This window comes from Scylla paramamosain, chromosome 22 (assembly GCF_035594125.1).
Source record: "Scylla paramamosain isolate STU-SP2022 chromosome 22, ASM3559412v1, whole genome shotgun sequence".
NCBI classification, from domain to species: Eukaryota; Metazoa; Arthropoda; class Malacostraca; order Decapoda; family Portunidae; genus Scylla; species Scylla paramamosain.
In genome coordinates, this window is record NC_087172.1 from 4,650,896 (window position 1) to 4,663,520 (window position 12,625).

Genomic DNA, 12,625 nt, shown 5'->3' on the forward strand with positions numbered 1-12,625 from the left:
ACTTTCTGTACGAGGTGAAGTGCCACAGAAACTACAGAAATTGTTGGCAGCAGATGTCGTCGAACATATCGACGCGGAAGAATGGATCAGTCCTGGTACGGTAGTTTCTCGGGAAAAAAAAAAAAATGGGCGTATTCGTCTGTGTCTATATCTTCGAGGACCAAACAGCTAGACAGTTTCGGAAATTTATCCTCTTACTACAGTAGCAGAGGTCCAGACAAAGGTGAGCGGGACAGTGTTCAGCCAGACTGATCTACTTTCTGCATATCACCAGCTGGTCCTCGAGCCTGCTTTCCGCCACATAACGGCCTTCATCACACACGACGATCTTTTCCAGTATAAGCGGCTCCCCTTTGGCTTATCGTCTGCTCAGCCTCACAGAAATTACTGGACAAGTTACTGCCTACCATCTCAGGCTGTGTTCGCTATCTGGATGACATTGTGTGAGCAGACCAGACTCGGCAAGAGCATGACGAGCGACTTACCATGAGAAACTAACATAATATGTTAGTTTCTCATGGTAAGTCGCTCGCATTTATCATTACATACTGTATATTATACAGTATGTAATGATAAATGAAGCATCGTAATGTATCAATATGTAAGTTGTTCCTTGTTAGGTAGAGGGGATATGTTGTGTCGTTAAGATTGGGTTGTAAACGAACCATAGTCACTGATTCGAACGTAATTGAGATGTTGAGGTCCTGAATAAAGGAAGGTTGGTTAGCTGAAGCTAAGCTGTAAGAACCAGTATTGCTGCTCCTTCTGCTCCCCGCCCCCGACGTGTGTCAAGACATTCTAACACATTTTGTGTAAGTGTTCAAGAATGAGGTCTTTGGACACAAAACAAATAAAGAGACTTGTTATGATCACTTCATCAAAGTGTTTCAGATGAATTAAGTAGGGAAGGAGGCACCAGTCTTGGCAAAGAATGGTGTATGATTGTATGAAACCAAAGTGTTCTATCAATGCGGTATCAACATATTTTAATCATAAAGAAAATACACTTTATGATGGAGAACATGTTGTATCAAATATATAGATAATCTAAATAATAAGATATTTTACTGTTATGGCAGAACCTTCATCGCGGGACCCAACTCGAATCCGGGCAGGGGCAGTCTGCGCACAGCTCACCCAGCTGTTCATCCTTCCTACGGTGGGTCGATAATGGGTACCTGAGAAAACCTAGAGAAAGCAAATCCTGCGGACACCATCCGTCACACGTCCCATAGCCGATGAGCGCCGAGGCCACGGGCAGCAATGCCCCGAACTTTACCTCGCAGACCTGCATTTTTATTTTTCTATTCTTATTTTTTTTTTTTTTTTATTTATCTATTTATTTTATTTTTTTTTTTTTGTAAAAAAGTTATCATGTAAGTTTTTTGACAGACATCCTTCGATTTACTTTTTATACTTACTCTTTCCTTTTCTGCTATACACCCTCACCAAAATTAGTTACAATGACCAATTTCCATTCACACACCCACAAGAAAAACAGAATACCTTAATCTTGCGACCCACTTTTCGTTATAAAGGTGACGAAGCCATATACTGGCCCCACTTTTCTTTCTTGATGTCTCTTCTGTGGCTTCTGTCGGTATATCATTCTGCACAGCACCTGCATCTACTCAGGTCACAGTCCTTGTGTGTGCTGTGTAGTCGTGTTTAGTAGTCGAGGAACATACCACATTCCTTTCCAGTGTGTTTATTGTTTTTCATTTAATCATCAAATCCACCAGTATTTTGAAGCACTTTAGGCTCTCATTAGGACAATTTTCATAGACTACAGATTTGACCAGTTTGGTGCAGGGATGGGGTAATCGTATTTGAATACATTCGAATACAATATCTGGGTGTATTCGAATACTGACATCAAAGTATTTACATTCTAACATCAAATCTGACATCAAAGTATTCACATTCGTATTCGAATACTTGGGAGTGGTATTCGTATTCTTCGAATAATATGCCGAATAATCTTAAATCCAAGTTACAAATCCAAGTTACAAATCTTCGTTCCTGTTTGTCCAACGTGTATTATATATATATATATATATATATATATATATATATATATATATATATATATATATATATATATATATATATATATATATATATATATATATAAAATAGAAGTGAGATCTACAGCAGAATACTAAAAAAGACTTGGCTATTATAATTTGATACAGGTATTTTGTTGTGTTTCTTTCAGTACAGCTTAGATATATACTTGAAAATTTTAGAAAACGAATATGTGTAGATGTGATAAACATGTACAGAATACTGGCATCATTTATAAGCTCATGATTTCATTTTACTATCGAATAACTTTAGTACCATATTAGGCTCATTGCCGAGCTGCCTACATGAAAAAGTTACTTTCAACGAAAAGTATTCATGAATGTATTTATGATTACTCTCATGAAGTATTCGTATTTGTATTCGAATTATCAGTATTTCAGTGTATTTGTATAAATATGAAGTATTCGTATTCGTATCCGAACACACAGTTCTTGTATTCACCCCACCCCTGGTCGTGACGCATCAATTAAGCCACACCTCCTTTCTCAACAACACTCGATGTCCGGCTCCCCATCCCCACTCCCTCCTTGTTTCTATACTTCTCAAACACTCCTCCCTATCACCTCATTCTAAGCCCGCCCCCCTCCCTCTCTCTCTCTCTCTCTCTCTCTCTCTCTCTCTCTCTCTCTCTCTCTCTCTCTCTCAGGATAGTATATACAGTGAAACACACACACACACACACACACACACACACACATTCAAACACACACACACACACACACACACACACACACACACACACACACACACACACACACACACACACTCACAGAAACACACACATACACGAGTGCGTTTAATTTTTCCCATAATCCTGTGAGTGCTGCCTGAAAGGCAGCCGGTCTTATCACCGAAACAATTCCCAGTAGTCAAAGGTGTGGCCATTCAAATTTTTGTGGCTTATTTGTCTATTTTCGTTGTTAATTTTGTCTTCCCTTCACATCCGAATCTGGAAACACGGAGGTTTAACTAAATATTGATGTACAGGCAGGAAGGGATGCAGGAAGATTGTCTGTCTCGGCCCTTATTTTTACGTAGAGCAATTCATTTTGAAACACGCGAGAAGAAAGACGCCCAGACTGGACTGCACAATATATTCTGACCTGCCATATACTTCAACTAACTGAACGTTGACGGAGAGAGGCTGGAATAGAGGGACGTCCCAGGTCTCGGTACCATGATGACGTCACTGATGACGTCACACTAATTTACGTCCGTTAATCCATTTTGAAATCGACCCCTCGAAAAAACGGAGCTAGACTGGAATGTCTTATATATTCTGACTTGATAAGTACTTTAATAAACATCTGGAATATAAAAACATTTCCAGCCTGAATAATAATAAAGAAAAACTCAAGAAATGATCTATAAATTTTAAGAACGGGGCCACAAAAACATTATAATATCAAGATGAAAAACACAGCCAGGCAAGATTATATTACATATTCTAAATGCAAAAAATCTATACTTTCTGGATAAACAAAGAAAACACGAATTCCTCGTCGTATAAAGAAAATATTCTTTTTTTCGAATTTAGCAACGGTCTTATTTTAAATTTGAAAATACGAATACAGTAGTTAGAATAGATTTAATTGAATATTATTACTTACGATACGTTTCTTATATTTTTTAAGTCTTAAGTCAAATACCAAAACAATCCTAGAAGTGCTGATTAAAAAAAATGGAAATTTTAAAAAATTACAAAAAGTGTTATTTTAATGAGAAACAAAAACACGGAGAGACAAGATCTTATTACATATTTTAACTTGTTTTACTTTTCTAGCAATAAGTTAGATATAAAAAGAATGCAAACTCCACTAATTAAAACGAAAAAAAATCGTGCTACAGAGCCGAAGTGGTTTTTTTGCACCAATCCTCCATACCTTCTCCACCTCTCCCCTCCCCTTCACTCTCCTCCTCTCCCCTCTACCTTCACCTCCTCCACTTACTCCTACACAGCGATCCTTTAAATCACCTGGAAACACATGCAAAACCCTCGAAATTACGTTAAATATGTGACAGGAAATTGTTACCTTAGCCTCGGGAGGATGGGGTGAGGGTCGGAGGGGCTTGGCAGAGCTCGGCGGGGCGGAGATAGGCAGGTCGGGGCGCCAAGGATACCGTGGTGTGGTATGGTGTGGTGTGGTGTGGTATAGTATGGTGGTGTGGTGTGGTGTGGTGTGGTGTTTACACTCCCACAAGTTTAACTGTCCTTTGTGTGTGTGTGTGTGTGTGTGTGTGTGTGTGTGTGGCGCCGATCAAAGAGTCACAAAACCGTATAATTGGGGTTTAACCATCAAACTGCCACTTGATGTGTGTGTGTGTGTGTGTGTGTGTGTGTGTGTTTATTTTGTTGTTTAATTTACCTTGTATGTATCCCTGTGTGTGACAGGGATGGAGTATTCGTATTCGGTATTCGTATTTGAGTACATTCGGATACAGCATTTGGGTGTATTCTTATTCGTATTCGAATACATGTCATCTGACATCAAAATATTCGCATTCGTATTCGAATACTTGGGAAAAATATTCGTATTCTTCGAACAATATGCCGAATAATCTTAAATCCATCATCAGAACTAATAGTTATTATTTCTTTCAAGTCACAAATCTTCGTTCCTGTTCGTCCGATGTGTATGATATATATATATATATATATATATATATATATATATATATATATATATATATATATATATATATATATATATATATATATATATATATATATATATATATATAAAATGGAAGCGAGATCTACAGCACAATACTAAAAAAGACTTGGCTATTATAATTTGATGTAGGTATTTTGTTGTGTTTCTTTCAGTACAGGTTAGATATATACTTGAAAATTTTAGAAAACAAATATGTGTAGGTGTGATAAACATGTACAGAATACTGGCATCAGTTATAAGCTCATGACGTCATTTTACTATTGAATAACTTTAGTACCATATTAGCCTCATTGCCGAGCTGCCTACATGAAAAAGTTACTTTCAACGAAAAGTATTCATGAATGTATTCACGATTACTCTCATGGGGTATTCGTATTTGTATTCAAATTATCAGTATTTCAGTGTATTCGTATTCGTATTTGTATAAATATAAAGTATTCGTATTCGTATTCGAATACACAGTTCTTGTATTCACCCCATCCCTGGTCAGGTGCTCATGGTTGTTTTTCCTCGTGATAGCTCAGAGTTCGTGTTAAACTATTACTGCATAGAATCATGAGGACTACTTTCAAAAGACCACGGAGGTAAGCCAGGTTGTTATAGAGTGTTTTCTTTTTGAAACAATCATTTTTATTTTTAACTATTATTAGAGTCGTTCAAACATTCTGGAGAACTTCACAAACTCCATGTGTCGTCTCTTCCATTCACGCGGCATTATAAATTGTGATCTTTTGTATTCAAGTGAAGCCATCACTCGTCCTCTTCACTGTCCGAGGCGGCACTGTCGAGCAGCAGTGGTCGTATTGTCTTGGTTGACTCTCTGAAAGTGATAATTATTTGCTATATGAGACTTAACCAGCTGTACTTTACACCAATTATTTTATTAAATCTGCTAGCAGTGGTGGATGGGATGGCTTTTTTGTTACAATAAATGTCAAATTTTCTCCGCATACAGACGGTAGTATAGATGTCACCTTCTGCCCTTGAAAAATTCTAGTATTAATAGGTAGCCAAACTCTCACTCACCTTCTCCACTGCGAACAGGCTTTTTAAACACTTGGATTCACACGCATAAAACAACTTTTTAAGCATTTAATTTTGAATCAAGGAAAGAATTCATAACCTATAAGACCCATCCTCAGTCACTCCCCTCACCCAAGTGCGGTGTTGCGATTGAATTATTTATTAAAACATTTCAAGAATATATTGTAGTGATTTCGTATTGCGCTTTTCATGCAGTTCCTTCCCTTTTACTGAAATATCTTCTTTCTCTCTAAATCTTTTTTTTCCAATCCATGCAGGGTCGATGTTTCTGACAGCCCTCCTGCAGCCACCTCGGTCGTGCAGTCACGTCAGTAGCTGAGCATAAGCAAAATGTTCAGCGTCTTCCCTATACAAGGTTTACGTCAAGTCATGTGATCTGGTGAAAATCTCTCAGTTGTCAAGTTATGTCAGGAGACTGTCAACACATCAGAATGCTTAACATTCAGAGAAAGTACAAATCACACAGGAAATGAGAACAGAAGATTGCTCGACTTCAAACTGAGACTGTTCACATCCTCCTCTGATATTTTTTTTCTTTTTTTTTCCGATTATCTTTACTATGTGACCAAACCAAAATATACTTCTATATTTCCTGCAGTTTATCAAAATGTTCAAGCAATTATCCTGCTGAGTGGACTGTCATTACAAAGTCTAGTATCTAACCTGCAGCTGCCGTAACGAGGATGCAATTGCCGGGCTGCATCCACTGCCCGCCGCCCGCCGCCCACCGCCCCAGGCCCTAGCCCGCCTTCCAGTATTGCAGGACGTGACTCGATTCCATCCTTACCAACTTCAAGCTCCTTCCATTGTGGTTAAGACACACTGCCTAATGGGAGTGGGGAATTAATTGGATTAGAGTACAATTGGCACTATCAGAGAAGTCAGGTTCTCTTTGCTCCATTGAAATACTTGTACTAAGAACAAGGGACCGTATTCTCTAGTACTTCGACTTCTTATTAACTAGCTTCATCTGGCCCGTCTTAAGGTTGATGAAATTTTCAAGGCCGTTTTCATGATTCTAGTAACAGTTTAACAAGTATTCTTCAACATTAATGGGAACTATAATCACGGGAACCCAACGAATATTTTTGTGGCCTTCAAAAAATCGCTCCTAAGAGGACCAAAGCGTTGAAAAATACTTGGCAAGGAAATGATCAATTGTTGAGAAGATGCCACCTTACACTATTTGATTTAGAGCAATCAGTATAATAAGAGTGAATGAAGAGGAACCAATCTAATGTTTCTTGTTTTGAACAACCCCGATATCATGAAAATCATGACGGGGATCAGCCGAGGATCGAACCGCCGACAGGACACTCAGTGTTCATGGTTTAATAATGATAACCAAACTAATGATCACTACAGTTCAAGTGGGGTCCCGCTTAACTTTTACTTTCCCTGTGGACCACCACACCATTAGTAAAGATAAACTGGTGTCAAGACATAACCTGTTGAGCACCACTGCAGACTTGACGATCTACCAGCCGTAAAGGAATAACGCAGAGAGCAGGATAGGATGCGGAGGAGGAGAGCATGCCACAGTTTACAGTTAGCCAGTGAAATGTTTAGTGCAATGCTTAGCGAAGCCCCTGTGACAGAATGGCCAAAGTTTGGAAGCAGTACTGTTTTGGCCATTAAAGAAAACTCCGAATTAGTAAACGTTTGACAATCAAAAGAAATATAACAGTACCATGATTTCATATCATCTTTTTTTCTGTACCAAAGTATTCCAAACCCTACTGGCAATACTTCATGCCGTAGTGGCGGCCACATTCTTTACCCACCGATGGAGAAGATCTGTCCTGTACATCCTGAGGCCTTTGCCTTCTTACAGTACATATCTATATATGCTTACCCTTGGTGAGCGGGTCGACGAAACTGTCGCCTGGCAGGCCACCAGTCCAGGCCCGCCTCGAGGGGCTCCATCTCCCACGACGAGAGGGACCACGATCCGAAGCTACCTGTACGCCTCAGGTTGTGCCGCTGGCCACCCGCTCCGTCTTCGTAACCTGTTATGATGATATGTGCAAGCTTGTGATGTCATCATGCAGCAGGAAGCGTTAGATATGCGTATAGTGCCAAGGACACCGACAACATAATTTTATGAGCTATAGGGAAGAACGATGAACATTAAATCAAACTCATTGACAAAACCAAGGTCAAGTGAAATGCTCACTTGTACAAAACATTAACTGTGTGTGTGTGTGTGTGTGTGTGTGTGTGTGTGTGTGTGTATACCAGGAGCATGAGAGGCATTTCCAGCCGTCATGCCTGATCCCACACGCACTATCTCGCTTGTGTGGCAGACAATGTGTTCTACTAGTACTCCTACAGCGATCACTGTATAACAAGCCAGTTCACTGCACTATACTCAGCACCTCACCGTGGCCATTGCTGTAGTGCAGGGGCAGGATAAACTTTGTCAACGGTCTGATGGAAGTGGAAGGAACCTCGTCGTCATCCGTCTCCACCAGCATCGACGTGCCTCTCTTCCTCTCATCAACCACCATTGACGTGCCCCTTCTCCTCTCCTCCTCCACCGTTGACGTGCCTCTCCTCCCCTCCTCCACCACTGTTGACGTGCCTCTCTTCCTCTCCTCCACCACCACTGACACGCCTCTCCTCCCCTCCTCCCCCTCTTCCTCCTCCTTGTCCCTCAGCACGTTCATCTCACGCCTCAGTTGTGCCCTTGTTCTCTCCAACCTCTGTGACTTTCTCTTGAAGGAGTGTTTCTTCGCCTGTTTGACGCCGAGCACTCCTTCCCCTGCCAGGCTCCTTCGCTTCTCACTGGCGCCTTTATCCACGAAGCTCTCAGTGGGCACCGGGTCTCCTGACGGCCGCGTTTTTCTGAGCCTCCTGCGAGAACAAACAATGGGTACAAGTGGGTATCAAACAGTTACAAGTCTTTGAGTCTTAACTAAGCTGTCTGATATAATGGTTATACTACCGTAAACTGACTACAGTTTGAGAGAGAGAGAGAGAGAGAGAGAGAGAGAGAGAGAGAGAGAGAGAGAGAGAGAGAGAGAGAGAGAGAGAGAGAGAGAGAGACTACTACACTTAAAAATAAATTAAAAATAAATTAAAGCTCGCTAAAGTTATAGTATTAAGATAAGAAGAAATTAGTTGTCAGAATGATAGCTGACTAGAACAGACGCAGCAATCAGATTATTAGTACAGTTAATAAGGAGCTTTAAAAAATCTGACATTTATGGATAGGAATGATTATGTTTTAGACAGGGAGTGTCATGTGTATAGGCCTACCAGCTTGGAACTACCCTTATTTTATTTATTAATTTATTTATTTTATTTTTTTTATTTCTTACTTTTATTTTCATATATTTCTTTAATTTCTTATTATTTTTATCTATTTTTTATCTATTTATTTGTTCATTTATTCATTTTGTGTGTGTGTTTCATAGGTGCAACCTACGACTATTACTGTTTTTAGGGGAGGGTGTAAACATGGGTTATGTTCTGTGTAATTAATAGATGGCGACGCAGTGTGGAGGTATAGGAATTAAGGTTCAATATCCAAGACATTATTTTCGTAGTGCGTGGGGCTGGGCGCTTACTGTGAGACTTAGAACAACAAAACGCAGCTAAGTAAGCCACACTGATAAAAAAAAAAAAAAAAAAAGAGCGAAAAGATAAAATTCCAGTAAAATATTATGTGCCAATCAATGAAAATATCAAATAGATTGTGTGGCGTGCTCACCTGATGATCGTAAGGATGACGTAGTATATGCAGCCAATGAACACCGACAGGAAGAACAGGGTGCTGATGAGGGCGATCACCAGCAGCTGCCAGTTCTGCAGTCCTGTGCGTGGGGAACTGAATGAGGGACCGCATGACCAAACCTTTCAGCGTTTTATCTCAACTATATTCAACATCCTCCACTGGATGTTATTGTGATTTCAAGGGTCTTTTTGTTAGCCGAGTGATAGTTTATTAAGAGTAACAGTCTCTAGGGGATATTTTTGGAGTTTATAAGGGAGTTTTCTCGTTACAAATAAAGATTTAACAAGGATATCAGGCTGTAATGCACGTTATTGGTGTTTTTTTAGAGAACTTTCTCGTAATTAATGAAGACTTAACTATAATAATAGGCTCTAATAGACATTTTTGGAGTTTTCAAGGGAGTTTTCTCGTGATTAAAAAAGATTTAACAAGGATATTTGGCTCTAATGGACGTTACTGACGTTTCCAGTGGTGTTTTCGTCATCAAAATTTCCCCTGTCTTCACCTACCGAGATCCTCCCAGTAGTTTCTTGAGCAGTTCCCGTTAATGACATGGAAATCTCTGCAAAAAATATAAACAGTTATAGAAGTATGGGTATTATAATAAGATTCCTTCAGTTAAGTACATGGTCACTATAGAATTTCATCCGCGCACCAGTATTCACAACCACTACTTCAGAATACGTACTATCCCCCCTCCGCACACATACCCTGAAAAAATAAATAAATGAATAGAAAGTGGGAAAATTTAAGATCTTTGAATTACAAAAATAAATAAATGGACACATAAAAACAACGGCTTCCCTATTATAAATATAGGTACCCGGAGTAGACTAAAGGAAGAGGTGATAGAGGCAATTAGTATACGTACACCAAGAGTCACTAAATGATACACTTGACAAAATGTACGTAAATAAAGAGACAGTTCAATACGAGGATATTTCGAGCCCTATCTAGAGAGAAAACTAAGTAAACCTCTCTCTCTCTCTCTCTCTCTCTCTCTCTCTCTCTCTCTCTCTCTCTCTCTCTCTCTCTCTCTCTCTCTCTCTCTCTCTCTTACGTTTTACACTTGCATACGAGGAAGGCGCAGAAGGAGTTCTCATCGGATCTTCTGCACTGTATGTGACTCCAGCAGGGGTCCCCGATCTTGCGAGAGCCTTGACCCAGTGCCATGATGCTCGCCTAGCCTGGATGCGCCTTCACTGTGTCCTTATCAAGAGGAAGGGTGAAAAAAAGATGGTGGATGAAGAGTATATTGTCTCGTATTTCGTTCTCGTGTGATAGTCTGCCACTGTCTGAGCTGGAATAAATAACCAAGTGTTATCTTTTCTGAAGTGACTGCAAAGATGTAATGTATGTAAGGGCACACACACACACACACACACACACACACACACGAAGAATTAGAAATAAACTTATGTAGATTCTTAATATATCTTTCTTCGTGTTCTTTTGTGCATCAGTCCATATCAGTCCATCATTTTTTTTATATCTCATTACAAATCATTATGTTTCCAGCAGCACAATAACTATCTATCTCTATGAAATAAGCAAAGGAAAAAAAGCTTGCCAGCACCAGCACTAGTCTGTCTTCTGTCCGTATCTTCCCATCTTATATTTCCACCCACTGCTTGCACTTAAACCTTTCAGTTGCTATGACTTCCCAGGCTTAATGAAATGGTCAGCCGCAAGTCTCATCTCTGTTACTCCTTCAACACGCTATAGTGGATGTTATTTTGGGATTTCAAGAGCGAGCTAATGTATTATTCTAGCAATAGTTTGACGACGATCTGATGAAAAACACTCGTGGAAAGCAGACATGCTTTCTGTAGGCTTTGAAAATAGTCCCCATGAGACCCCGATGCGTTTTAAACAAGGGACCTTTTTTTTTTTATCTCAACAGCACGCGCACCGTCACCCTCTCGCCACACTCACCACCAAGGAAGCTACACTGAACTCATCTAACTTCTTTGGCCACACCGCACTTGTAGGTTCTCCTGTCACACGTAATCCTAAAGCTTCCTCTCTCTCTCTCTCTCTCTCTCTCTCTCTCTCTCTCTCTCTCTCTCTCTCTCTCTCTCTCTCTCTCTCTCTCTCTCTCACATTTCTGTTAGATATCTCCCATACTTTTCTTATTTTATTAGTGTTATCTATGCGTTGTTAGTGTTGAATCATTAGGGAGCTTTAAAAGAACGTTAACTAAATTAATGGAGGAGGATGATAAGAGGAAATAGTTAGATATGTTTCATGCAAGGACTGCCACGTGCAGACCTGATGGCTTCTTTATTTTTGTATGTTTTATGTCTTGTTTTGTTTTGTTTTTTTTTGTTTTTTTTTCATGCTCATTGATATAAATTTTTCCCTATTTTTTATAGATTTATTGCGTGTTAACTGAGAATTTAATTTTCAAATATTTCAACGCCATGTCTCGACTTTTTTTTAGCATACCCTAATGAGACTTATGGGTATATTACTTTTATTTTATTTTATTTTATTTTATTTATCTTTTATGATTCTAGCGATAGGTCAACAAGAATTTGCACTATTTAAAAGAAAAACGCTCGTGAAAACGTAGCTGTTCGTTTCCACGATCTCATGAGAACTCAATGTTTCAAAATACTGACTGAAATCGCATATAGTATTTTTTTTATTATTATTATTATTATTATTATTATTATTATTATTATTATTAAATTTTACGTTGCTTACATTGGATTCCTATTGAAAAAGGATCCTGTATAAAACAAATGACCACCAATATTTTTCAAGATGTTCGTGATCAATTCATATAACTTACAATAGGTAAATTCTCAAAAACTAGAGGCGTTACAGTGTAGTAAAAGGCGCTACATGTGTTATAACGTAATATTGAGACATTAAAGAATAGCTCAAGGCGTTTGAATATATCTTTAAAACATTAGTTTTTTTCTTTTTCTTTTTTTAGGGGGATAGACAGTTGGGTGAAAAAGAGTTTAGCTAATATAGCTAAGGAAGACGTAGTTAGGGTGAAAGGATGAAGTAAAGTATATATATATATATATATATATATATATATATATATATATATATATATATATAT

At 38.9% G+C, this 12,625-nt stretch overlaps 1 protein-coding gene across 3 annotated transcripts; it reads right to left on the reverse strand.

Moving 5' to 3' along the window:
- Positions 1–4,897: 4,897 nt before the first annotated feature.
- Positions 4,898–11,486, reverse strand: LOC135111851 (uncharacterized). Of its 3 annotated transcripts, none has more exons than XR_010273922.1 (7): positions 10,607–11,406; positions 10,056–10,108; positions 9,523–9,625; positions 8,191–8,663; positions 7,663–7,816; positions 6,471–6,633; positions 4,898–5,583 (listed from the first exon to the last, which is right to left on the reverse strand). XR_010273922.1 is itself a non-coding variant. In XM_064025567.1 (7 exons), the coding sequence occupies exons 2-7, from the start codon at positions 10,717–10,719 to the stop codon at positions 5,514–5,516; spliced, it is 966 nt and encodes a 321-aa protein (XP_063881637.1). In that variant the 5' UTR covers positions 10,720–10,846; positions 11,459–11,486; the 3' UTR covers positions 4,898–5,513. The 3 variants fall into 3 exon arrangements, 2 of the variants coding, with proteins under 2 accessions (XP_063881637.1, XP_063881636.1); XM_064025567.1 differs by lacking the exon at positions 6,471–6,633 and adding an exon at positions 11,459–11,486 and having other exon boundaries at positions 10,607–10,846; XM_064025566.1 differs by lacking the exon at positions 6,471–6,633 and adding an exon at positions 11,428–11,482 and having other exon boundaries at positions 10,607–10,846.
- Positions 11,487–12,625: the final 1,139 nt, after the last annotated feature.